This window comes from Heterocephalus glaber, unplaced genomic scaffold (genome assembly GCF_053883595.1).
Source record: "Heterocephalus glaber isolate CG9 unplaced genomic scaffold, H.glaber_assembly_v1.0 deba00001761, whole genome shotgun sequence".
In the NCBI taxonomy this organism is placed as follows: Eukaryota; Metazoa; Chordata; class Mammalia; order Rodentia; family Bathyergidae; genus Heterocephalus; species Heterocephalus glaber.
Window position 1 is genome coordinate 2,951,964 of NW_028258458.1, and position 24,049 is coordinate 2,976,012.

The 24,049-nt window shown below is 63.3% G+C and overlaps 2 protein-coding genes across 6 annotated transcripts; both read left to right on the forward strand.

The window, feature by feature from the left end:
* Nucleotides 1-836: 836 nt before the first annotated feature.
* Pde4c (phosphodiesterase 4C) lies at nt 837-19,632 on the forward strand. Of its 4 annotated transcripts, XM_087201872.1 has the most exons (19): nt 837-1,024; nt 1,756-2,567; nt 3,018-3,297; nt 3,495-3,551; nt 4,590-4,795; nt 11,360-11,512; nt 11,903-11,939; nt 12,008-12,081; nt 12,608-12,660; nt 12,879-12,991; nt 13,071-13,164; nt 13,400-13,521; nt 13,598-13,696; nt 14,085-14,249; nt 14,325-14,424; nt 14,672-14,826; nt 15,054-15,176; nt 15,257-15,439; nt 15,762-19,631. In XM_087201872.1, exons 4-19 carry the CDS (start codon nt 3,510-3,512, stop codon nt 16,023-16,025), a joined length of 1,983 nt encoding a protein of 660 aa, XP_087057998.1. In that variant the 5' UTR covers nt 837-1,024; nt 1,756-2,567; nt 3,018-3,297; nt 3,495-3,509; the 3' UTR covers nt 16,026-19,631. The 4 variants fall into 4 exon arrangements, with proteins under 4 accessions (XP_087057998.1, XP_087057997.1, XP_087057999.1 ...); XM_087201871.1 differs by having other exon boundaries at nt 1,756-3,297; XM_087201873.1 differs by having other exon boundaries at nt 1,756-3,551; nt 15,762-19,632.
* An 84-nt stretch (nt 19,633-19,716) lies between these two features.
* Rab3a (RAB3A, member RAS oncogene family) lies at nt 19,717-24,024 on the forward strand. 2 transcript variants are annotated; one of them, XM_004873341.4, is made up of 5 exons: nt 19,717-19,895; nt 20,855-21,082; nt 21,992-22,110; nt 22,509-22,633; nt 23,348-24,024. In XM_004873341.4, exons 2-5 carry the CDS (start codon nt 20,855-20,857, stop codon nt 23,536-23,538), a joined length of 663 nt encoding a protein of 220 aa, XP_004873398.2. In that variant the 5' UTR covers nt 19,717-19,895; the 3' UTR covers nt 23,539-24,024. The 2 variants fall into 2 exon arrangements, with proteins under 2 accessions (XP_004873398.2, XP_087058104.1); XM_087201978.1 differs by lacking the exon at nt 19,717-19,895 and adding an exon at nt 20,127-20,403.
* The last annotated feature ends 25 nt before the right edge of the window (nt 24,025-24,049 follow it).

Genomic DNA, 24,049 nt, shown 5'->3' on the forward strand with positions numbered 1-24,049 from the left:
CCTGGCCCGCCCGCGTGCAGACCCGGGTTTCGCCTCGGCAGGCAAAAGTGAACCACAGCAGAACTCCAAGGAGCGGGGCGCGGTGATGCACGCCCGTCACCCCAGCACTCTGGAGGCTGAGGCAGGAGGGTTTCGAGTGCCAATCCAGTCCGGGCAACTTCGCGACTCACTGAGAGTCTGTCTCAAAATAAAAAAAGTATATATTAAAAACAAACTGGGTGTAAAAGGAAAATGAGTTCCCGAAGGTTTAAGCGTTGGTCAGCGTACTGCGGGGTGCAGCCATGCTCATCCAGAGGGCTTCCGGGCTCAAGGGCAAGGGCAGGGGCCAGGAAGGACCCACACAGGGGCATGGACTCCAGACAGGGCCTGAGCTCGCGAGGGAGCCTCAGTTTCCCACTGAGCACTCCTAGGCAGCCCTGAATTGCCTTGGGCATTTTGTCTCTCTCTTTTTTGTCTTTTTCTCTTTTCTAAAATTTATCTGTTCGTTTATTTTTCGAGACAGGGTCTCATTATGTAGTCCAGGCTGGCCTTGAACTCACTATGTAGCTCCAAACCAGTCCGGTCTCGAACTCGTGGTGATCCTCCTGCCTCAGCCTCCCGAGTGCTGGGAGGGAGCCCAGGGTCACGAGCATGCGCAGTGCTCCGTACCCCTGAGCGGCACCCCAGAGCCAACGCGACCCGTCGTAACCGCAGCTCCCTGTTATCCTCCTGTTCTTTTCTTTCTTTTTAGTTGTTTCTTCATCACAGTCGGTAACCGAGAGCTCATCTGCCGCCCCTACGACCTCTTCTCCCTCCGACCCCAGCTCCTCCAATACTGGGGACACCTCCACCCCCCAGCGCAGCACCCCAAGTCCCGGGGAAATCACCACAGCCCAGCTCAGCGCCACCCCAACAGATTCTGGGACGGCCTCCCCCTCCCTGCACCCCACGACAGACACGCACTCGGGCTCTGGGTCTCCCAGCCCAGAGCTCACTGCCGTGTCCGAGGCTGCGTCGCTGACTTCTTCCCCTCTGCGCCCCCAGGGTAAGCGGAAGGAAGAGCTTGGGGCTTGGGAGGCCGCGGCGGTATCTGCCTGCAGTTCTGACCTTGACCACCAGGCGGCGGCGCAGGCCCGGGAGCGCTGGCAGGGCCCGCCCCATCCAAGGATGTGTATTTTTATTTTTATTTATTTATTTTGTGTTTTTTTGAGACAGTGTCTCTATATAGTTCCGGCGGCCCTCGAACTTGCACCAGTCCTCCTGCCTCTGCCTCCCAAGTGCTGGGTTTACAGGCGTGCACCACCATGCCGGGCTGGGTCCACAGATATTTATAAGTGCCTAACGTATGTCAGGACCAGCGGGGCTATGGGCAGGGCAGGCGATAATACCCACGTGCAAGAGAGGTTATAAGTTACGTATCTGGAGCCAGGCACGGTGGTGCACACCTGTAATTCCAGAACTTGGGAGGCTGAGGCAGGAGGATTGCTTTGGGTCTTGCTGGGAGTCTGTGTCTCGGGGCTGACTTCGGGCTTCTTCCACACCCCCAGGGCACACCCTGACCCCCGCATCACGCCGCAACCCGGGTGTGGTGGTGGCTGTGTGTCTGGTGGTGTCCCTGGTGCTCATCGGGTCCGTGGTGCTGGCTGTGAGACGCTGCCACCGGGACACATCTGAATTCCTCGTGCTGGACGAGGTGTCCATGGTGAGCTAGGGCTGGCCGGACAGGGGACGCCGCCTTTCCACTCAGCCTGAGTGGCCCCTATGCCCCCTCTCCAGGCCAGCGTGAGCCAACAGGAGTCCACTACCCCTGAGTGACCGCAGCGGGCCGGAGAGAGAACTTGGACGGCTGGGTGCCCGGGAGGCTGCAGCTGCCACTGCTCCGGCACAGTGGGGACGGCAGGCACCTGCAGTCCCAGCTGCTGTGCTTGGGAGGCTGAGCCAGGAGGACTGTTTGAGCCTAGGAGTTTGAGTCCAGCCTGGCCAACAAAGCAAGAGTCTATCCAACAATAAGAGAATCAATGAACAAATAAATAAAATCCCAGACGTTCACCTGAGGCAGCCTATGTCATGGATTCACGCAAGGAGCAGTAACTGACCACCTACTATATGCCCATTCTCTGTCACCAGCACAGTGGGGACTGCGTCTGTGTCCTTGTGGACAGCACAGTCAGGGGAGAGACAAGATCCAGGGCTGCAGGGAGAGCTTCAGATGCACTAGGGTCACGAGGCAGAGGTGAGGTTCCCCCAGCACCCCCACGTGTGTCCAAGTTTGCGGGGCCGCCGAGGAGGTCCCCAGGAGGCAACACTCATGCAGGGACCTGAGAAGTGGGAGGGGACTGACAGGTGTTCCTGGAAGAGGATGTGGTGTGTGCAAAGGTCCTGGGGTGGGAGCCATGGTGGTGATAGAGCAGCGCTGAGCAGATGAAAGGGCTTTGGCAGTGGGAGTGCAGGTTTGATCCCAAGGCCCGGACTCTGCGAGGGAGTTGCCTGCTGCCACTATCTATCGCAACTGGAGACTTTGGCAAGATGGATCTGGTCCAAGGAGCAGGAAGCCGTGGTTCCGGGGTGGAGGCAGAGCCCGTGTAAAGGTCAGGAGGCCGAGGAGCTCTCCCCTGCCGTCCGGGATGGAGGGGACCCCTGCTGCCCAGGAGGGAGGTGGGGCTGGGTGAGGGACACGGAGGGGGCTTGGCTGTCACCTTGCACCCTGGAGCTGCCCACCCCTCTGCCCTCCCTGCCTCAGGCTCCAAGGAGCCGGGTCTCGCTCTGATGATCTCTTGGGGGCGGTGGCACTGTGGGTCAAACATTAACCCAGCAGCTCGGCCACACCGGCCGGGCCCTTCTGCCCTGGCACCCGCGCCCCTGCCCAGCCTGGCCAGCTGTCCTGGGGGCCCAGGTTCTGGTGCAGCCCCCACCTCTGGCTCAGGGACAGGGTTGGATCAGAGAGGGTCGTGGATCTGCCTGGTGTCACAGCCCAGAGGGCGGCTTTGGGGGAGCCTAGGGGCTGCCCCAAATGCCCAGAGCCGCTTGCTTTGTCACAGGCCCTGCTGGAAGCACAGGCCGAGGCCGGCTTGGAGTGGGTCCCCTCCCTCCCTCCCACGCATCACCCATCAGCCCTGCCCACCAGCCCCACCTCGTCCTGGCCCTCCAGGTCCCTCCGCAGCCAGGCTCCTGGTCAGTTCCGGAGTCACCTGGGGAAGGGGGACCCAGCTGCCCTCTTGGCCCGGCCCGGCCCCCCTCCCGGTCCCTGGGAGGTCACAGGACGTGGCAGGGGCACGACAGTGGCAGCCAGTGAGCCCAGGCCTGCCGCTCCACACCCTGGTGAGACTTTGGGGGTCTCGGGTGGGGGCTGCGTGGTCCCCTGCGGCCTGGAGCTGGGGGCCCCTCCCGGAGCCTGCCAGGCTGGGGAGGACCTTGGGCTCCCTGTCGCCGGCACTGTCCCCAGCTCCTTGATGGAGTGACGTGGCCCCCAGGGCTGGCTGGTGGGGGCTTCCAGTGTCTCATGGGCTTGTCCCCAGGTCCCTGCCACCAGGATGAGACGCAGCAGGACATCACTGTCCTTCCTGCGGATTGAGGTGAGCAGGGGACCCCACCGCCTCCCGGAGCCCACGGCTGCCTAGTTGTCGTGCTGGTCCTCACCGGTCATTCCAGCCCGAAGCCAGCATCTGCCCCACGACAGGGCGACGGAGGAGCCGCAGCCACCTCATGCACCCAGGCTCCCGGGGGCCCGTGGCCCTCCCTCCTCTCCGCACACCTGCTGGCCTGGTCCTGGGCCTCAGTCTCCCCATTTGGAGACAGACTCATGTGCGAGGCCCACCGAGCTCCACTCCCGTGCCCACATCTGTCCCCTCTGTTCCCTACCTGTGCCCCCACGGTTGTGAGTTCCAATTTCGTGACCAGATCCGGGGTCAGCACCACACACAGACCCTCTCGCCCTCACTCTGTAGCCCAGGCTGGCCTTGAACTTTCAGTGATCCTCCTGACTCAGCCTCCCAAGTGCTGAGATGAGAGATGAACCCTAGTATGCCCACCTTAATTTATTTTGAGACAAAGTCTCAGTAAACTGCCCAGACTTGGGATCCTCCTGCCTCTGTCTCCGAAGCAGCTGAGGTTGCAGGTGCCTGCAGCTCTGCCCGGTTTTCAGTGCGCGCTGTTAGAATCCCAGCATCGCACAGCACAGGGGGCTTTATTGGTAATGTGCACACTGTTCAGGAAGTAAGAGATAGAAATTCCTGCAGAGCCTACCGGAGGCTGGGTACTGCCGTATACCAGGGGCACAATGTTGCACACCCGTCATCCCAGCACTGAGGAGGCTGAGGTAGGAGGATCTCTGTGAGTTTGAGACCAGTCTGGGCTACATAGCATGACCTTGTCTCAAAAATAAAAACCCAAGGCCGGGTATTTAGCTCAGTGTTTCCACTGCCTGACTCACAAGCACAAGGTCCTGAGTTTGATCCCTGGCACCCCCCCCAAAAAAAATTTAGGTAAAAACCCAAGGCTGAGATCTGTACCCCTTTCCCTGGAAGAGGAAAGTGGGGTTCTGAGTGGTAGCTGGGCTCAAGGACCAAGTAGGAGGAGACGCAAGTGGGCACGCCCTCCTGCTGTCTCCCCAGCGGGTCCGGGAGCCGTTGGACTCCGGCCCAGCCGCTGCGAGCCCCCACGGTGGCGGTGGCATTCGGAGGCGCTTCTCGGGGAGCCCTCTGCTGCCCCTGCTGTGCAGCCACCCGGGGCCCCCTGGAGAGATGGGCCCCAGCGCCCGGGTGGTGTTCACCATCGGAGCTCGAGGGACGGAGAGCAGCCCTGGGCCGGCGGCGGGCAGGTGAGGAGCAGAGGGGCTGAGGACCGGGGCGGGCTGCTTGGCCGTGGCTGCGAAGCAAAGGCCGGGGCTCAGCCAGCGGGGCCCAGGGAAGGGTGTGGCCTGGGGGAGGAACAGAGCGGAGGACCCCGGAGAGGAGAGGCTGGGAAGGGCCCTGGGCCTCGAGGGGAGCCAGGGCAGAGGATGGACCTTCCCGGGCCGGAGGGAACACAGCGAGGACCCGGGAGGAGCCTTAGGCTGGGTCCAGGTAGGCGACCCTGGGCCTGGGACTAGGTGGGAAGCTGGGGCTGATCACCAAGGCATTCACCAGGGACGCTTCTGCTCAGCGCTGCCAGCCAGGGCAGGACAGAGGGCGACCGGCTGCATGGCCCTCAGGTCCTACGACACTGCCATTTATTTCCCTCCCATCACTTGGGACCCTCCTGCCTCAGCCTCTCAGAGTGCTGGGATGACAGCGGCCCACGACACACCTGCTTTGGGGAGACCCTTCTATGCCTCCCACAGCAAGCTGGGTGGTTCTGGGGCTTGAACTCAGTCTGACCCCTTCAGGCCTGGGCACGGGTCAGGGACGAACCTGCTGCACGGCCCCACATCCTCCTGCCCGAGCAGCCCCACCCCGCGCCCGCCCTGCTGCCGTGGTGGAAAATGTTCAGCTCCGGGGAAAACCCCTGGGACCCACCCGGCCTGGTGGGCGGGAGCAGCCTGGGCTCACGGCGATGAGCTGCTGCCGCTGCCGTTTCCGGAGGGCCTGAGCCCGAGGCGCCCGTGAGTCCCTGGGCTCCCACGGGAGCCTCCCGCACCGCTGAGGGGTGGGGGTCTGCGAAGGTCCCTGGGGTGCTCATTAGGGGGAGCTGAGTCCTCCACTCCGCCCGCCCCCAGGGTGGACCCGTGGCCCAGTCCCGCGGCCCCCACGGTTTCCCGTGCCCCGGGGACCGGGCGCCCCGCAAGGCCCCCCGCGTCAGTACCACGGGGCGCGGACAGCTCCTAGCCTCTGGCCACCAGCCCACGGCGCCCGCCTTTCAGCACCGCCCGGGGACAGCGCCGGTCCCGCCTGACCCCCGGGCACCCTGCAGCTCCGGCCTGAGCCCTGCGGCCCCACCCGTGTCTCCTCCCACCGGGCGCCGGCGCGGGACAGCTCGGGGTCCCCCTGCATGGCCACCCCGGGGGCCGCCGAAGGGGCAGAGGCCTCCAGCTGTCTGGGCCGCACGCGCGGCCGCCAGGGCTGCCCCAGGCCCCCGAAGCACCTGTGGCGGCAGCCCCGGCGCCCCATCCGCATCCAGCAACGCTGCCACTCCGACCCCGACAATCCCGTGGGCTGCCGCGACCCTTCTCGGAGCGCGCGGCCAGGGCTTAGGACCACAAGGCGCTCGTGGCCCACCTCCTTCCGGCAGCGGTAGGTGGGCGGGGGCGGGGCTCGGAGGTGGTGGGGCGGGGCCCGGTTACAGGGCGGGGCTGGAGGGGGTGGCCAAGTAGTGGGGGCGGGGACTGACGGAAAGAGGCGGGGACTAGCGGTGGACGAGTGGGTGGTAGCGGGCGGTGCCTGCCCAGGGAAGGCGGGACTTGGGCGGGGTCTCGCTTGTGGGCGGACCCTCAGGTGGGTGGGCAGGCAGTGGGCGGGGCCTGGAGGGCAGGGGTCTTGCCTCCCCAGAGAGTGGCTCTCTTTAGTAGAAAGCTACTTCTCAGCAGGCGTGGTGGCACACGCCTGTCATCCCAGCACTCGGGAGGCTGAGGCGGGAGAGTCACTGCGAGTTCGAGGCCAGCCTGGGCTACACAGCAAGTGTCTCAAAAAACAAAGACAGCAAAGCTAGAGATGGGCAGTAGCGTTCCTTGGGAGTTGATGTGGGGGTCGCTTGCTGAGGAGTCGGGCTCAAAGCCCAAGGAAGAGCGTCCAGCGACCGCAGGCCTTTGGGCTGGAGGAGGGGCCCTCAGGCCTCGCCAGGCCCCAGGTTCCCGGCGACCTTCAGTGAACCGCTTCCCTCAGCTCCCCTGTCTCCCAGTTTGGGCCGCAGACCACCGGGGACTACCGGTTTCTTACTCTATCAATAGACCTAGCTTGTTGCCCCCGCCAGGCCCTGGGAAACATCTGCGGCCCAGAGGGAGCGACTAGCGCTGTCCCCTGGTACCGGCGGGGCCCTGGCCCTCTCCTCCCTCCTGGTGACTCAGGATTTTCCGTTTTCAAGAAAGAACAAACAGACTCCGCACAGCCGGGCCGGGCTAGGGGGCCGGGCGAGCAAGGGAAAGCAGGCGGGGTTGGGCCGTGCACGTGCCGGTCACGTGCTGAGTCACGCGGTGGGTTCGCGTGGGTATGGGGCTTGCGCGCCTCAGGGGAGCAGGGAGGCCAGGTGCCTAGGCGCAGCCTGGAGGATAGAAGAGGTGGGCCCAGGAGAAGGAGCAGAATGTGCACAGCCTCAGACTCAGAGGATGGGGTGTAGGAGGCGCTGGGGGGTGGGAGGGCGTCCTGTTCAGCTCATGGTATCCCGCTGCCGAGACAGGGCACCTCCGGGAGGTGAATTCAAATTCAAGGGCAGTGGGTTCCATCCCCAACACCCGCTTCCCAAAAAAAGAAAGAAAAGGAGCCATGGTCCCTGTCTCCCTTCTCTCTGGAGCCTCCTGGTAGCCAAGGAGAAAAGAGCTTGCCCAGAGAAGGAACGGTCAAAATGGGGAAATCAAAGCAGGGGTGCACCTCTGGGCCGCTCAGCATGTGGACAGAGTCGGGGTGGGGCCTTCTGCCCCCTCTTTTCAGCCTGGTCGCTTTTGCAGCGGGGCCGGAGTTTGAAGTCCCGGCTCTGTCCCTCCCTGCAGGCTTTCTCTATCATGCAAGCTATTAATCATGGCACAGTAAAACTCTTTTCTTTTCTTTTCTTTTTTTGGTACCGGGGATCGAACTCGGGTCCTTGCGCTTGCGCAGCAGGCGGCGAAACCACTGAGCTAAGTCCTCGGCCCGTAAAAGTCTGAATGAAATATTTAAAATGCGATCTACTAACAAAACATGAATAGCACAATTGATAAAGCACTAAGCGGGACAGGCTCGGGGAGGCCAGAGGACAGAAAGCCAGTGCACAAAGGAAGTTGGAGAGGGTCCCAGTGTGACCCTGGGCCGGCGGCCACCCCTCTGCGCAGCCAGGTGCTGGGAAGAGCTGGGCACGTTTGTGTTCACTTCCGGCCTGTCGGATAGCTCTGGGCCTCAGTTTCCCCTTGGGGACACGGGAGCATGGGGAACCCCGGCCACAGACCTCCCTGCACCAGCGTGGAACCAGGCAGATCCTGGCGCCCCGCCCCCCGCTCCCATCGGCTATAATTAGGTCGGCCTGGGAGGGACAGATGGTTTTTCTGTCTCGGGGCCAGCGAGGTTGGGTTCCCAGCAGGTGTCGACTTTGGAGCTTCCTGGCTGGTGGGGGCTCCCGGCCAGGCCCTCAGGCGCCCCCCCTGGGCTGCTCACCCGGAGTCCCGTGGGCTCAGTGGTGCCATCCCCTTGCACCTAGTGGCCCCGCGTTGGCTCTGTCTCGGATTCCCAGGAAATGTGGGAGCCCCTTGCCTGGGGACGCTCGTGTGGGCTTCTGGTCCTCGGCCCCCCTGGGACTCAGTTTCCTTTTGTGTGCCATGGGGGCAGTGCCAGGATCCCTGGCATCCGGGGACCCCGCCTCCAGAGACCCCCTTTCCCGGGCCAGAGGCCGCGGGCGCGGGGAGGGGCGGCGGCGGGAGGCTTGGCAGGGTCGGCGGATGCTGTCCAGCGCCGGGTCTGGGGAACGTCAGCGCAGTGGGGCCGCGCGGACTTGGGGGTGGGAGCCGGAGCCGGATCTGAGCCCCGTGGACCTGCGAGAAAGGCTGTGCCGCCCCCTGACCCCGGGCCCCGGGCCTCAGTTTCCCCACCTGGCAAAGGACGGACGGTTTGTGGGTTCTGGGGTGGGCTTGGGGGTTTCTCCATCCTGGAAACGGGGAGGGGTTGGAGGCTGTAGGTGCAGGGTCCAGCCCCCCACGCCCTGGGCAGTGAGGGGCTGCAGGGAAGCGCCGCTGATCGGGTTCTGTCCCCTGCAGGGGCTGCGGCAGGTGGCAGCCGCCCGTGCCTCAGTTTCCCGGTCTGGGTCCTCCGCGAGCGTCCAGCGCCAGGCGGGGCGGCCCCTCCGCCCCCTCCCGGCCCCGCCCCCGGCTGACCACAAAAGTCCCGCGTTCCGCTCCTCGGCGCAGCCCTTCGCGCCCGGCCATGCAGGGCCCCGCCGGGCAGGCTGCGGCCCCCGGGTCCTCCCAGGGGTCCCCGCGCGGCTCCCCCGGGCTCTTCAGGAAGCTGCTGGTGAACCAGAGCATCCGCCTGCAGCGCCGCTTCACCGTGGCGCACCCGCTGTGGTGAGGGCGATGGGGCGGGCGGCGGGCCTCTCGCTCTCCAGTCCCCACCGGGGCCGCGACCCCCAGGGGACCCGCGACCCTTCCCGGCTGCGGCCGAGCAGGACGGGCCGAGCCTCACGTCTCTCCTGACCCTGCCGGCCCGGGCGTGGGGAGGGTGGCCCGCCGCCGGCAGGGCCCGAGCTCCTGGGGACGTCTGGCGGAGCACCACCGCGAGTCCATGCAGCCACGTCCCGGTCCCAGGGCGAGGCCACAGCCCTGGGTTCAAGTCCCGCCCGTGAAGAAGCAGCCGTGAGCTTGGGGGGCTTGGGCCGGGGCTGGCACTGAGTTCATTTGGTGTCAAACTCACACTCGGGCAGTGGCAAGTAACTCTGCCTCGGTTTCCCCTTCTTGGCAGTGGCAGTTGACTGTGCCTCAGTTTCCCTGTCTTGGCAGTAGGTGAAGTGCTGTGGCAGCTGGGGGAGGCGCAGACGCGGCTGCTCCCCATGGTGCCACTTCCGCCTGGAAATGGGGTCCCGGAGGGACCTCAGGGTGTCTTTCAAGGGCTCTGTGGTGGCACAGGGGTGTCCGGGAGGCACCCAGGGGACCCGAACTTTAGGCTGAGGGAGGGCGGGTCTGCTGCAGGCTGGACCCACGGCCAGTTCCGAGGCCTGAGGCCGCTGGGTCTCCTGCCTCAGTTTACCCGTCTGGCCAGTGGGCAGCCGCGCGTTCCCATAGCCAGGGCGGCCTCACCGCTGGCTGTCCGCGTCATGGAACCACTCCTGACCCCGCCGGCCCAGCTAAGTTTAGAACAGAAAGAAAAACAGGCCCCCTACGCCCTGGAAAATGCAGGCCTGCCCCGTAACCCTTACTGCCTGGGATGGATTAGAACCCAGCACCGCGGCTGCTCCTAGCCTGTTTCTCTGAGTGTGACTACTCGCGTCCTCTTGTAACCTTTGGGAAGAGTGAGACAGGCTTAGGGGTCCTGCGGAGGGCCCTTGCCCTGAAGAGGGCAAGTTCAGGGTCCCCCAGCCCCGCAGATGCACCCCTCCCGGCCACGCCCAGCCCAGCGAGACCTCCCGGAACCCAAGCACTCAGGCGGAACAGCCCGAGTGTAGCCGAACTTGCCCGAGTGAGACCGAATGAAGCCGAACATACCGGCCCCAGTCCCAGGGCCTCCTGAAGCGGGCTAAGAATTGCCAGACCAAGCCGAAGAAGCACGAACCCACCCGGTGTGGTCGGTCGCAAGCAGCCGAAACTGGACGAACTCGTCCCAGCCGATGACGCATCAGGGCCAGTCCAGCCCAGCCTGACCGGACCACACTCAGGGAGACCCGGCCTCATTCTTGCCTGAGCAAGGCCTGGCTGCCCCTGCCAAGAGCCTCTGGACCCGACCCCTCTGTGACCTTCTCCAAAGGTCACGGCAGGGGCTCGAGTGGACACTGGCTTTTGGCCAGCAGCCCTGAGTCGCCAGGGGTCCCGACTTCTCCTGTCTCTGCTGGTTCGGCCCACACCTTCTGAAAGGCCAGGGACCCAGCAGGGTGCGGCGACACACCCGTAATTCCAGGTCTCAGGTGGCTGAGGCAGGAGGATCGCACGAGTTCGAGACCAGCCTGAACTACATAGCAAGACCCTATCCCAAAAAAAGAGCGAAAACAGCTCGAGACCCACCCTGCCCGTGACTCTCCAAAGTCGCCACCCCCACGCCTGCGCCCCAGTCCTTCCTCCACATCCTTTCTGTGACCCCAAGAGGAGGGACATAGGTTCCCATGAGCAACCGAGGAGGGGGGCCCAGGGGCTGAGCGGAGTCTGCGGGGCTGGGCAGCTGGACTGGGCAGGGTGGGAGGACACCGCCGGGCTGGGCGCGGCCTAGGACGTGGGCGGGGCCACGTGGGAGGGGCGGGGCCAGCGGCCGGGGTGGGGCAAAGCCGGCGGAGGCTCCCCCCCCCGCCCTTTCCAGCCGCCCACCTAACCGGCGGGGTGTGTGTGTGCGTGTGTATGTGTGTGTGTGTGTGTCCCTGGCTTTCACTCCCGAAAAGGCTTTGGGGACGGTGCTTGCCACGCACTTAGACACGGGCCGGGGCTGGTGCAGAGCGGGTCTGCCGCTTGGGGACATCTGAACTCGGTCCCGGGTCCGGACACCCCGAAGCCACTCTCTCAGGGCTCACGCACGTCAGGAGGGTGTGCAGACGCCACCGCGCACCCAGCCGCGCGACCCCGGGGTCCTTACCCTGTCCCTTCTGCCTCCAGCTTTGACCTGGAACATGGGCCGGCGTGTGGCAGGGGCGCCCAGGCCCCGGGCTCGCACGGCCAGCGGCGAGAGTCCTTCCTGTATCGTTCGGACAGCGACTATGAACTGTCGCCAAAGGCCATGTCTCGGAACTCCTCCGCGGCCAGTGACCTGTGAGTCCAGGGCTGCTGGGATGCCACTTCCTCCTCTCTTTCCATTATTCCTCCATTCAGCAAACTCCTCTTAAAACATCTTTTGAAACAGGTTTTGCAGTTTAAGTAGGAGTTTGCTATTTATTCAATCGAGTGTGCAGTCCATTATATCAGCCGATGTTCTCTGCTTGGTCTTGGCCTGGGTGGGGTCAGGGTGTTAACCCACATACATTAAGGCCGATTGGAAGCAAGCAAACCAGCACACGGATTTGAGCCCTCTGGTAGCCACAATAATCATCTGTTTCCCCACTTAGGAGACACAGAAAAAGTGGTTGATTAGGAGGAGCGGTGGGGCCTTTGGGGGAGCGGGGTGGGGGAGCCGGGTTACCCCTAACGGCCCTCTCCCCACAGACACGGGGAAGACCTGATCGTGACGCCCTTCGCCCAGGTGGGTGTCACCCTCACTCTGGAGCCGCGGCGGAGCCACCCCTTCCCCTCTGACCCCGGTTCCCGCAGGTCCTGGCCAGTCTGCGGACCGTGCGCAGCAACGTGGCGGCTCTGGCCCACGGCCACGCCCATGGGGCCACCCGGTAAGCCCGGGCAGGGGCAGGGTGCAGCTGAGGGAGAGCCTCGGGGGACTTTCCAGCACAAGAAATAACCCTAGAGGGCCACGTGGAGCCCCCCCCCCGTCATCCTAGCACTCCGTGCAGGAGGCTGAGGCAGGAGGATCGCTGTGAGTTCCAGGCCAGCCAGGACTCCATAGCGAGACCCTGTTTCAAAATATGAATGAATGAATTTTTACAAACCCAACCTGGGCAAATTTAGTGACTCGGGAGACTCTGTCTCAAAATTAAAAATGAAAAACTAGGCTGGGGGTGTAGTTCAGGGCGAAGACTCTGGGTTCCATCCCCAGTACCCCGAGAAGAGAGGGGAAGGAGAAGAGAATAGGGTGGCCAGGCCGGAGCTGGGGCTCTGGCGCTTGTAGGTAGGCCAGCTGGGTGGGTGGGGCCTGGGCGGCCAGGGGCGGGGCCCATGTCCATCGGGGCGGGACAGGCTGGGTCTGGGGCGGGGCCTGGGTGCCGGGGGCGGGGCCCTGAGTCCTGTCCCATTGCCCAGGCCGGAGCCTGTGGAGAGCCCGCCCGGCCGCAGCCCGCAGGTGCCAGATGCAGGTAAAGCGCCTGTCCCCGCCCCCAGGGCCTGTGACCATCTCCGAGTGACCTGAGCCCTCGGACTGCCGGCCACTGTCACCCACTCCCTACCCCCAAAGTCCCCTGGCCTCGGCCAGCAGCCCCCATTCCAGACGGGGAGGCCGGGCCCAGGAAGGGACACCCGGGCGGGCTCCCGGGGCGCACAGGGCCAGGGCGGCCCTGACCAGCTCTGCCCCCAGAGGACGCGGGGCGGCCGCTGGCGCTGGAGACGCTGGCGGAGCTGGACTGGTGCCTGGACCAGCTGGAGGCGCTGCACACGCGGCACTCGGTGGGCGACATGGCCTCCACCAAGGTGAGCGTGAACGGGGCCCCGGCCGGCCACCCACCCCCTCCACAGGGCCCGGCCGACACCGGCCCCTCCTCGCCCACAGTTCAAGCGCATGCTGAACCGAGAGCTGACCCACCTGTCTGAAACCAGCCGCTCGGGAAACCAGGTGTCAGAGTACATCTCCCGGACCTTCCTGGGTGAGCTAGGGAGGAACAGGGCTTACTTCTGGGTGGACAGGTCTTGACAGCTAGGGCTCTGAAGCATGAGTAGAAGTTCGCCGTTGGAGAGAATCACAGGCCTGAATCTCCAGCAGAAGAAATCAGCCGTAACAGAAGAGAGGGTGGGGCGGAGCTTCGGCCTGGATCAGGGTGGTGGGGGCTGGGCTGGGTCCTGGCTGAGACGCCGCTGAGCCCCCCCCCCCCCGCCCCACAGACCAGTGCACCGATGTGGAGCCGCCCCCGCGGCCCCTGTCCGAGATCCCCGGCCGCGGCCTGTCTGCGGCTGCAGTCCCGCGCTTCGGGGTGCAGACGGACCAGGAGGGGAAGCTGGCAAAGGTGGGCCCGGCGCTCAGGAGGGCGGGCCTCCAGCGTCCACTCAGCGCTGCTGGAGCCTCCCATTGTCCCATTTCAGGAGCTGGAAGACACCAACAAGTGGGGCCTTGACGTGTTCAGGGTGGCCGAGCTAAGTGGGAACCGGCCCCTTACGGCCATTCTGTTCAGCATCTTCCAGGTACTGCCTGTGTCTTTGCCTTCTAATACCCCAGGGGTTTCCTTCTGCTCTTCCTACCCAACACCTCAGAGACATTCCTTCTTCAGTGCTTCCCTGATGCTCTTGAGTGGGATATTTTGAGCAGGGTATTGAAGGATGAGTAGGAGTTCACTGGGTTGACCACTACATTGTCTACAAGCCTCAGTCCTGGGCCTGGCTCTGAAAAGAGTCCTGTCCTCTGGAGAGACTAGTCTGGGGTGAGGAGTGGACTAGAGGAAGAGTTCAGGAGAGAGCAAGGGAGGGCATCCTGCAGGAGAGGGCTTTGAAGGCTGTGTAGGAGTTCAGAAGAGGCAACAAATAGGAGCAATGTGTGCTGGAGCCTCAAGGACTGAGGCCTGTGATGGACCAGGAGCGGGACCTGCTCAAGAAGTTCCAGATCCCAGCGGACGCCCTGGCCACCTACCTGCTGACGCTGGAAGGTCACTACCACGCCGATGTGGCCTATCACAACAGCCTGCATGCGGCCGACGTGGCGCAGTCTGCACACGTGCTGCTGGCCATGCCTGCGCTCGAGGTACAGCCCCTCCCTGGAGGCGGGTGGGCGGGGCTCAGCGTGGCCGCCCCGCCCTCACAGCCCGCGCCTGCGCAGGCCGTGTTCACGGACCTAGAGGTCCTGGCTGCCATCTTCGCCAGTGCCATCCATGACGTGGACCACCCCGGGCTCTCCAACCAGTTTCTCATCAACACCAGTGAGTCGGGGCTGGGGCTGGTGCACTCTGGGCCTGTTCCTCCCTTGGCCAGGTGGACAGGCTGAACAAGACACCCCCGTCTCTGCAAAGTCAGATCAGGGCCAGGGACCTGGGTGACTTTTTGGAAGAATGGGCATTTAGAGTTGGGCCTTCAACGGATGGCTAGGAGTTCACCAAGGATTCTGTAGAGCTGCCTTTTTGTGGAGTGGGTTGGGCAGATGGGTTTGAGGCTCCCAGCTTCCCACAGACTCCGAGCTGGCGCTGATGTACAACGACATCTCTGTGCTGGAGAACCATCACCTGGCGGTGGGATTCAAACTGCTGCAGGCGGAGAACTGTGACATCTTCCGGAACCTCAGTGCCAAGCAGTGGCTGAGTCTGCGCAGGATGGTGATTGACATGGTGAGGCGGGGCGGGGCCATTTGACGCGGGGCGGGGCCATTTGACGCAGGCCCTGGGTCATCACCATCTGTGTTTCCACTGCCTCCACCAGCCCCCGGGCCTTTGCATGGCTATGTCCTCAGCCACGAGTCACCTCAGCCCCGCGGAGGCCTGTTGCACGCTCCCATTTTGCAGCCGAGGACCTGGAGGCTGGGCAGGGGTCCTCACGCCTGTCCTGGGGCCCCCAGGTGCTGGCCACCGACATGTCCAAGCACATGAACCTGCTGGCTGACCTGAAGACCATGGTGGAGACCAAGCAGGTGACCAGCCTCGGCGTCCTGCTGCTGGACACCTATGCGGACCGCATCCAGGTGGGCTGCCTCAGTTTCCCGCCTGTAACATTGGGTGGGTGGCTGGGCCCTGCCAGGCCCCTGAGTCCCGGTCCCCACAGGTCCTGCAGAACCTGGTCCACTGTGCCGACCTCAGCAACCCCACCAAGCCGCTGCCCCTCTACCGCCAGTGGACTGATCGCATCATGGCTGAGTTCTTCCGGCAGGGCGACCGGGAGCGTGAGTCCGGCCTGGACATCAGCCCCATGTGCGACAAGCACACGGCCTCAGTGGAGACGTCCCAGGTGTGTGGAGACTGCACTGTGGGGAGGGAAAGGGGCCGCTGAGCCACCCCCACAGGCCCCAGCTTAATCCGCACCCTCTGGCGCTGGGGACAGAACCCGGGACCTACCTCACACATGCCAAGTGGACACTGTGCCTCTGAGCTCCACTTGCATTTCCACAAAGGGAAATAGGAAATGAATAGGGTTTTGCAGGTTTAATAGGGGTTGGGATTTGGAATTCCAAGCAGAGGAAACAATATGGCCAGATGCCTAGAAGACAGAGCAGTTCAAGGGCGCCCTGTGACTCACTGCACGCCTGTCTGCCCTCTCTGCCACTTGCCAGGTGGGCTTCATTGACTACATTGCCCACCCGCTGTGGGAGACCTGGGCTGACCTGGTCCACCCTGATGCACAGGACCTGCTGGACACGCTGGAGGACAACAGGGCGTGGTACCAGAGCAGGGTCCCTCGGAGTCCCGTGGACACTGTCAGCTCTGAGCGGGGAGCCCCTGACAGGTTCCAGTTTGAGCTGACACTGGCGGAAGCAGAGGAGGAAGCAGAGGAGGATGGGGGGCAGGAGGAGAGCACCGCGTCACTGTGCACTTAGCTCCTGTCCCCCAGGCCCCGTCTTGGACACCAGGGCTTGGGGAGCTGAACATGGGCATGGTGGGGAACCCGAGGGCCAAGGCCTCAGGTCCCCCACCCTCGGCCTGGGCTCGGCTTTCCAGAAGCGGCTCCTGGCAGCCATGCTTCCTCTGTGGGAGCCGCCAGCCTCGGGTCCTGGGCTCACACTCAGTGGAGCTGGTGAGGCACAGAGAGGGGCTTTGGGGCCAGCCACCTCCAGCCATCACTCTGGAGCCCTGGCCTTCATCCAGTTCTTTCTTCTTTCTTTCCTTTGGCCTTCTGGGGGCTTGAACCCAGGGCCTTCACACTGAGCTCCATCCCAGCCCATGTTTTATCTCTTTGAGACAGGGTTTTCCTAACTGCTAAGTTGCCCGGGCTGGGCTTACACCTGAGATCCTCCTGCCTCAGCCTCCCCGAGTGCTGGGACCACAGATGTGCTCCACCTTGCCTGCCTCCCTCCTTCCCTTTGGCAGCCCTGGAGATGGCCTAGGCCCTGCTAGGCAAGCTCTCACCCCCGGCCGCCCGCCCCCTGCCTCCCTCAGTAATGTCGACAAATCCACGGAATCCCCACCCGCCCCGGACCCTGCGTCTGATTGCTGAGGCTGCGCTGGGCCTCCATGACCCACATGGCCTGATCCTAGTACTTGGCTGGACTTTGGTGGCTGTGACCTCCAGAAGTATCATAGAAATTTGGGGCCACTGGACATTTCTCTGGGGTTCAATTGACCCTTCAGGCCTGAAGACACCCTGCTCTCCAATATTAGTGTCCCTTCTGGGGACTCTGCGGTGCCCAGTGCCTGGAGTCCTAGCTACTTAGGAGGCTGGAGCAGGAGGGTGGGGATTTCAAGGGCAGTGTGGGCTACTTAGCAACACAATGCCTCAAAATAAAAAATAAAAACGGGCTGGGATTTAGCTCCGTTTCACCGCCTGCCTCACAACTGCTAGGTCCGGAGTTTGATCCCTGGTACCAAAAAATAAATAAAGGCCAGGTGGGGTGCAGCTGAGTGGTGAACCCTGGCCTCGCATGCATGAGGCCCTAGGTTACCTCAAAGCACCGCCCCCAGGAAAGTCATTTGATGAGTGGGGAAACTGAGGCACAGAGCCGTGTTTGGCCAGCATTGCCCCCTGGTGGCTGGAGGGGGAGCGCAGCAGCGTGGAGCTCAGGTTCCCCATGCCGAGCTAGGTCTGAGCCCTGTCCAGGTCTCAGGTTCGAGCCCCGCGTTGGGCTCTGCTAGGACAGCATTCAGTGCTGTGGCCCGGAAATGCATGCATGGTCCGCGTCATCCGCGGCCCCAGCTCGGGGGACAGCTGGCTCTGCTCATAAATATTATGATAACCGGGGCGCTGGTCCTCGTCACCACTGACGCTGAGCTTCCGCCAGGAAGAACTAGAGGCCACCCGGGCACCGGCTTGGGGCGGCTCCTCACGGGTGTTAGAAGACAGCCTCCGGGCGCTGTCCCTCCCCGCCTGGCCGGGTGATCCGCGCTCACTGCAGAGAATCTGCGAATGATGGGGACAGACGCGTGGAAAAGAGAATAGGCATGAGCACAATCCAGTGCTGTAGCTTGCTTCTGCCCGCGGCTGAGCTTCACCTGTTTATGAGAACATTCATCATCTGGGGCCCGGACTGCCGTGAAGTATGTGGGAGGCCCCGGGCTGCATCCCCAGCACCGCAAATAAAAGAATAAACCAGCTGGGCGCAGTGGTGCACGCTTGTCAGGCAGCTCTGAGGAGGCTGAGGCAGGAGGATCGCCATGAGTTCGAGGCCAGCCTGGGCTACATAGCGAGACGAGACCCTGTCTCAAAAAACCCAAGCAACCGAGCTGGGGACTTAGCTCAGTGGTTCCGGCGCCTGCCTCGCATGCGCAAGGTCCCGAGTTCGATCCCAGGTACAGAAAACAAAAACCCAAGCAACTCCAGAAACAATCTCTCCTCTTCAGCGAGCTCCCCCTCACCTTCTCCATGGCCAAAGTCCCCACTCATTAGCTCCTCAAGGCCCGGTGTCACTGGGCACCTGCACCCTGGGTCCCCCGCTGGACACCACCCCTGCCTGGCACAACGTACAGACAGGTAATGAAGAAACCCGTCAACATGATCATTGAAATTGGGGGGGGCAGCACTGAGGTTTGAACCCAGGGCCTCTTTTGGCTGCATCCCTAGCCCTTTTCACGTTCTCACTTTCAGAAGGTCTCACGAAGCTTCCCAGGGGTGGCCTCCCGGCTCGGCCTCCCAAGTAGCCGGGATTACTCAGCCATCACGCGAAGCATGTTATTTTTATTTCTAAAACAGAAGTAGGTGCCAGTCCTAGCGGCTGCCTGTCCCCTGGGTGTTTCTGCTGCTGCCTGACTCAGCCTCCCCTCCTCCCTGGGGCGGGGCCGACTCCCACCCAGGGCGCGCACTTAACTGCTATTTATGTTTTGTTTTTCTTAATTTGCCCAGTGGGGTGGGGGAGGGAGATAAACAGGTCATCCTGAGAAAATGATCCCCGATGCCTTGCGCGGAGTGGGGTGTGGTGGGCGCCCCACGCCCGGCCCAGGCGGAGCTATTCCGGGCGCTGCGCCCCCGCAGCCGGTAGCTGTCCGTAAAGACGGGCCCGGGCCCCAGCTGCTCGGGGAGGGGGCGCGGGGACGGGCTCTGGGGGACCGGTGTCCCCAGCTGTGCTGCAAAACCGGAGGGGGGGAGCAGTCAGGAGCCCGGAGGCCACGGTCTCAGGGTCCCCACTCTGTGTGTGACCTTTGCCTCGAGGCTTCGGGGACCACGCGGAGCACCGTGACCGCCGAGTGTCGCCGCCCTGGGCCTCTGCGCCCCAGCAGTAAGGGCTGGAGCGGGGGTATCTCCCCTGCACCCCCTTTCCCGGGGCTTTGGGTTTAGGACACAGGACGCTGCTCTGCCCTGACCTCGTCTTGTTTTGCTGGGGTCGGGGAAGGAGGGTTCGGGGAGTCCCATGACCCGTCCTTTCTGAGGGCCGGCGGGGAGGGGGTCTCCCGATCCTCACTTCCTTTCTTCTCACGGCTTCAGACCCGGGGGAGGGTGGGGCTCTGTCGGACCCGTCTCGGGGTCTGAAACATCAAGAACTGTACAAGGGCCTCTCAACCCGTCTTTCCTCTCTTTTTATGTATTTTGAGCCCTGACTATTGGGATAGGGCGTGGACCGATCATCTTGCCGACTCCAGTTCCCCGTTTCTGAAATTAGGAGGAGGCGTTAATGAGGAGTCACAGCACCTTGGACGAGGTTGGGTCTGTCTACCTATGATGCTCGCTGGTGGGGAGGGGAGCTGCCCCCAAGACCTGGGCTCAAGGCCAGGCCTCCGGCTCTCGTCCCTTCAAACGGCTGAGAGTCACCATTGGACGGGAGGAAGGATTTTCGATATATGATTGGATAGTTGGCCCGTCGCTCGAGTTCTTCACCCAATGAAAGACCTCCAAGAATCCACGCCCCTGAGGCGGACAGAGGCGAAGTGAGAGGCGGAGTACAGAGAGCTGGAACCACCCCCGCCCATCGGGTAAGCACAGGTTTAGCCCCGCCCCGCTCTCGTGTCAATCTGCGCGAGAGCCCCGCCCCTTCCCCCGTCTGCCAGCGTTCTCCGGCCGCGGTTCTGGGCACGGCCCCGCCCCGACGGCGCCATAGCTTATCTGCATGCGCGGCTCCGCCCCCGATGGCGTCACGCCGCGTCTGCAGGTGCAGTTCCGCCCCGTACTTTGCAGGACGTCACCGCGGACTGCAGGGGCTGAGCCATCGCCACACCGCCGCCGCCGCTGTCAAGCAGCCCAACGCCAGCTCTCGGGGCCCGGTTGCCGCCACCGCCGGAGAAGTCGCTGCCGTTCGGTCGCTGCCGCCTGGGTGCAGGTCGAGGTGAGCTCGGGCGGCCGCGCTCTCCCCCCCAGGCCCCGCATAACCTTCATTTGACTGGGGCGGGGACACCTCGGGGGACAGGGCGGGCACGCGCAGCGGGGTCGGGGTCTCCGGCGCGCCTGCGCCCCCACTGTGCCCCCGCGGCGCCCCCACCCGGTGCTGCGGCGGAGGGGGAGGGGCAGCACGCCTGCAGGCCGCGGTGTGCGCGGGAGGCTGCTGCGTGCGCGTGCGCGTGGTGTGCACACTCGTGTGCGCGCGCGCCTGTGCCCGGGGCTGTGCACACTTGCGCGTGGACCTAGGTCTTCCCGGGTGGTCCCTTCGCGTCAGTGCGCAGGTGTGCACGAGCCGCACGGTGTGCAGGGAAGCAGGACTTGCATGTGCGTGCACAGCGGATTCCACAGAACTCCGTGCCCCGGTGCGTGACAGAGGCGGGCACGCCTGTGTGGATGCTGAGCCAGGCGCCCGAGTGGGTCTGCGCGCTCTCAGGCGCAGGTTGCTGTGTGCTCAGGTGCGCCTTCTCCACCCTTGGTGGTGGAGGGCTTGGCACGCTGGTGTCTGCAGGGTGCGTGCGGGTGCTTGAGATGGGGTGCACGTGAGTCGCACGCACGCCTCTGTCACGTGTTGCAGCCGCCTCGATGCAAGCTCTCAGCCCAGGGGCTTGGGGATAGGGTGGCTGCTGACTTGTGTGTACACCGTTCCGGGCCAGGAAAGATTAACGGGATGGCCAGTCCCAGTCCCGCCCCCTCAGGGTCACAGCCCAATCTGGGGTGCAGGGGTGTCCCCACCCATAGCTCCTTGAGGCCCTCCTGGGAAGCCTTTCAAGGTCACAGCCAGACTCTTAGGGGAACCCCATGAACGCTGGGGCTTCCTATGGGTCAGGGTGGGCACCACCCCGCAGCCCTCTCCAGCCTGGCAGGTGGATGTGGGAGGCCCCTCACACTGTCCCCTCTCGCCCCCAGATGGCGTCTGCCACAGACTCGCGCTATGGGCAGAAGGAGTCCTCAGACCAGAACTTCGACTACATGTTCAAGATCCTGATCATCGGCAACAGCAGCGTGGGGAAGACGTCCTTTCTCTTCCGCTATGCTGACGACTCCTTCACGCCCGCCTTCGTCAGCACCGTGGGCATTGATTTCAAGGTCAAGACCATTTACCGCAATGACAAGAGGATCAAGCTACAGATCTGGGTGGGTTGGCGGGCGCCTCCCCTCTGCCATCCCCTTCCGGTTCATTCATTGGCACCCTGGGGTGGGGGGCGGAGAGCAAGGGAGCTGTGGGTGCCGAATCCCAGCCTGCACTTCCCCATCCTCGGCCTTGCTTGGCCTGAGGGTCAGTGGGTCGCAGCCCCTCATTCCAGGGGACAGTGCCCCCACAGGGGTGAGGGGAGCGCCGCTGCGAGATGATCCTTTCTCTGCCTGCAGCCTCCATGGCAACCAACAGATGCCCATCCTAGCTGTCAGGGTCTGCGTAAATCACTAAATTACCCAGGCTGGGCTCAAACTTGTGATCCTCCCACCTCAGCTTCCAGAATGCTGTTATAATGCATCTTGCTCTTTGGGTTTTTATGTTTGTTTCTTTTTTTTTGGTACCAGAGGATTGAACTCGGGACCTTGTGCTTTCAAGGCAGGTGGCAGAACCACTGAGCTAAATCCCCAGCCCGATGTTTGTTTCTTTTTGGAGACAGGGTCTGGCTATGTAGCCCAGGCTGGTCTGGAACTCTCAATGATCCTCTTGCCTCAGCCTCCCGAGTGCTGGGATCATAGGCATGCGCCACCACTTCCGGCTCTCCGGGGTCTTAAGCCACTCTGCATCTGCACTTTCCCCCTCATCCGCTTTCTTTTGCTGCTCACCCTTACTGGGCTCCAGTTGGCTTCCTGCTTCTCGTTAACCTGCATCCCCAGCGCCCATGTGGGGCACAGCACAAGGGCATGAGGTGGCGCCCTGTGCATTTGTTGAGAGACTGAGGGAGTGCTGCGGGTCAGGTGATATCGCAGGGGGACAGGTGGCCTGGCTGCCGTCCCTGCCCTGCCCGGGCCGGGCCACACAGGCTGAGCTATCCCGTGCTTTGGGTCCTGAGCCCTGGCTCTCTCCCCCAGGACACCGCAGGGCAGGAGCGGTACCGCACCATCACCACTGCCTACTACCGTGGCGCCATGGGCTTCATCCTCATGTACGACATCACAAACGAGGAGTCCTTCAACGCTGTGCAGGACTGGTGAGGGCCTCGCTGCGGCTGTGCCTGGGACCAGAGAGAAGGGGGGTCCAGAGGGAAAAGCCGCAAACATAGAAGGGAGTCTGGAATCCCAAGGGGTGGGACAGAAGCCACAAGGACCAGCCAGGTCCTGTGCATGTGTGGTGGTGCATGCCTAGAATCTCTGCCCTTGTGAGGCTGAGGCAGGAGGATCTCCGTGAGCTGAAGGCTGGCTTGGGCTACATAGTGAGTTCAAGGCCTGTCTGAGCTACATAGTGAGACCCTGTCTCAGACATAAAATAAAATGAAATGAAATGGGGCTGGGGGATGCAGCTCAGTAGTCAGAGCCGGAATCCTCAGGGCAGGGCAGGGCAGGGCACAGTGGGTCCCAGCCATAACCGCCCAGTGGCCGACTCCTGCAGGTCCACTCAAATCAAGACCTACTCATGGGACAATGCCCAGGTACTGCTGGTGGGGAACAAGTGTGACATGGAAGACGAGCGGGTGGTTTCGTCGGAACGAGGCCGGCAGCTAGCTGACCACCTCGGTGAGTGCCGTGCAGGCCACACAGGGCCACTGAGGCACTGAGGGGAAGACACACTAAGATCTGCAGTGAACCGGGGGGCCGGGGATCTAGCTCAGTGGTTCCGCTGCCTGCCTCGCAAGTGCAAGGTCCCGAGTTTGATCCCCGGTACCAAAAAAAACAAATACAGTGAACTGGGACAAGGCATGGATTCAAATCCCAGCAGGTCACACTTTCTGCAAATGGGTGGGTCTGAGATGGGTTTGACAGACGTATAGGAATTCACTGTAAAGTGATTCATTCTGATGACCTCACTGTGGGCTTCCTGTTGGGAGGTGTGGGCCCCTGAAAGGCGCCTCACTTTGTGACTAGAAGGCAAGACCTGGGCCGGAGGAGCCCAGGGGGAGAGCCAGGCTGGGGCAGGGGTAGTAAGGGTGGCAGTGGATTGGAGCTTGGAGGGCAGAGGAAACAAAAGGCCAGAGAGAGACAGAGAGGGAGGGAGGTCCGGTGTGCTGAGAGCCACTACGAGGCTGGAACAGGAGGGCCAGCTGGGGGAAACGTCAGTCGTGCAGGGCCTCCATCAGCGCTGAGAACCCGGGACTTTGAGGGCAGGGCAGCCATGGCCAGTGTGGTGCGCAGGAGGGGCAGTCAGCTGAGGGTGAGGTCTGGGGGAGCAGAGGAAGGGCGGGAAGGGCAGACCAACCCTGTGCCATGCGACGCCCGCTCTCCCCACCCCAGGGTTCGAGTTCTTCGAGGCGAGCGCTAAGGACAACATCAACGTCAAGCAGACCTTCGAGCGCCTGGTGGACGTCATCTGCGAGAAGATGTCAGAGTCCTTGGACACGGCAGACCCCGCGGTCACGGGCGCCAAGCAGGGCCCGCAGCTCAGCGACCAGCAGGTGCCCCCGCACCAGGACTGCGCCTGCTGAGGCCTGGGCCCCCACCCTCCCGGCTCAAACCCCGCCCCCTGCCACCCCTATTTATTATCGTAGCTCTTTATTTATTGGTTGAGGAAGGCCCGCCCTGCCCTGTACATACAGCCCCGCCCCGCCCCACGGTTCCAGACCCCATCCCCAGGTTGGTTTTTCTAATTCACCCATCACGGTTGGTTGTGAAGAGGGGGCCCGGTGACACCCCCAGCAGGCTAGACAGGTGACAGGAGGTGGCTGGCTGCCCGCCCTGGGCCCTGCAGGGGCCCGAGGCCACTACTCTGGGGACCCTGTGGACCGGGGGGGGGGGGGGGGTCAGCATCCACCAATGCCTGCCGGGTCCTCCTACGGTCTCAGCATTCTGGGTGGGTGGGTGCCGAGGGCCCCCAGACTTGTTCTGACGTCATGAGTGTCCAACGTGCCCCCCAGTTCCCTAGGAAATGTCACGACTCTACCACATTCAAATAAAGCGAATGGACCACGCGATGTCGCTGTGCGTGGCCATCCTCGG

Excerpts from the sequence above, each read along its gene's own strand:
- Pde4c (XM_087201871.1), top strand. The coding sequence starts at position 2,746 with ATGATCTCTTGGGGGCGGTGGCACTGTGGGTCAAACATTAACCCAGCA. Across the intron at positions 11,513-11,902 it reads TCCTCCGCGGCCAGTGACCT|ACACGGGGAAGACCTGATCG; the intron begins GTGAGTCCAGGG and ends CTCTCCCCACAG. Across the intron at positions 12,992-13,070 it reads GCGACATGGCCTCCACCAAG|TTCAAGCGCATGCTGAACCG; the intron begins GTGAGCGTGAAC and ends CCTCGCCCACAG.
- Rab3a (XM_004873341.4), top strand. The coding sequence starts at position 20,855 with ATGGCGTCTGCCACAGACTCGCGCTATGGGCAGAAGGAGTCCTCAGAC. Across the intron at positions 22,111-22,508 it reads TTCAACGCTGTGCAGGACTG|GTCCACTCAAATCAAGACCT; the intron begins GTGAGGGCCTCG and ends CGACTCCTGCAG. Across the intron at positions 22,634-23,347 it reads GCAGCTAGCTGACCACCTCG|GGTTCGAGTTCTTCGAGGCG; the intron begins GTGAGTGCCGTG and ends TCCCCACCCCAG.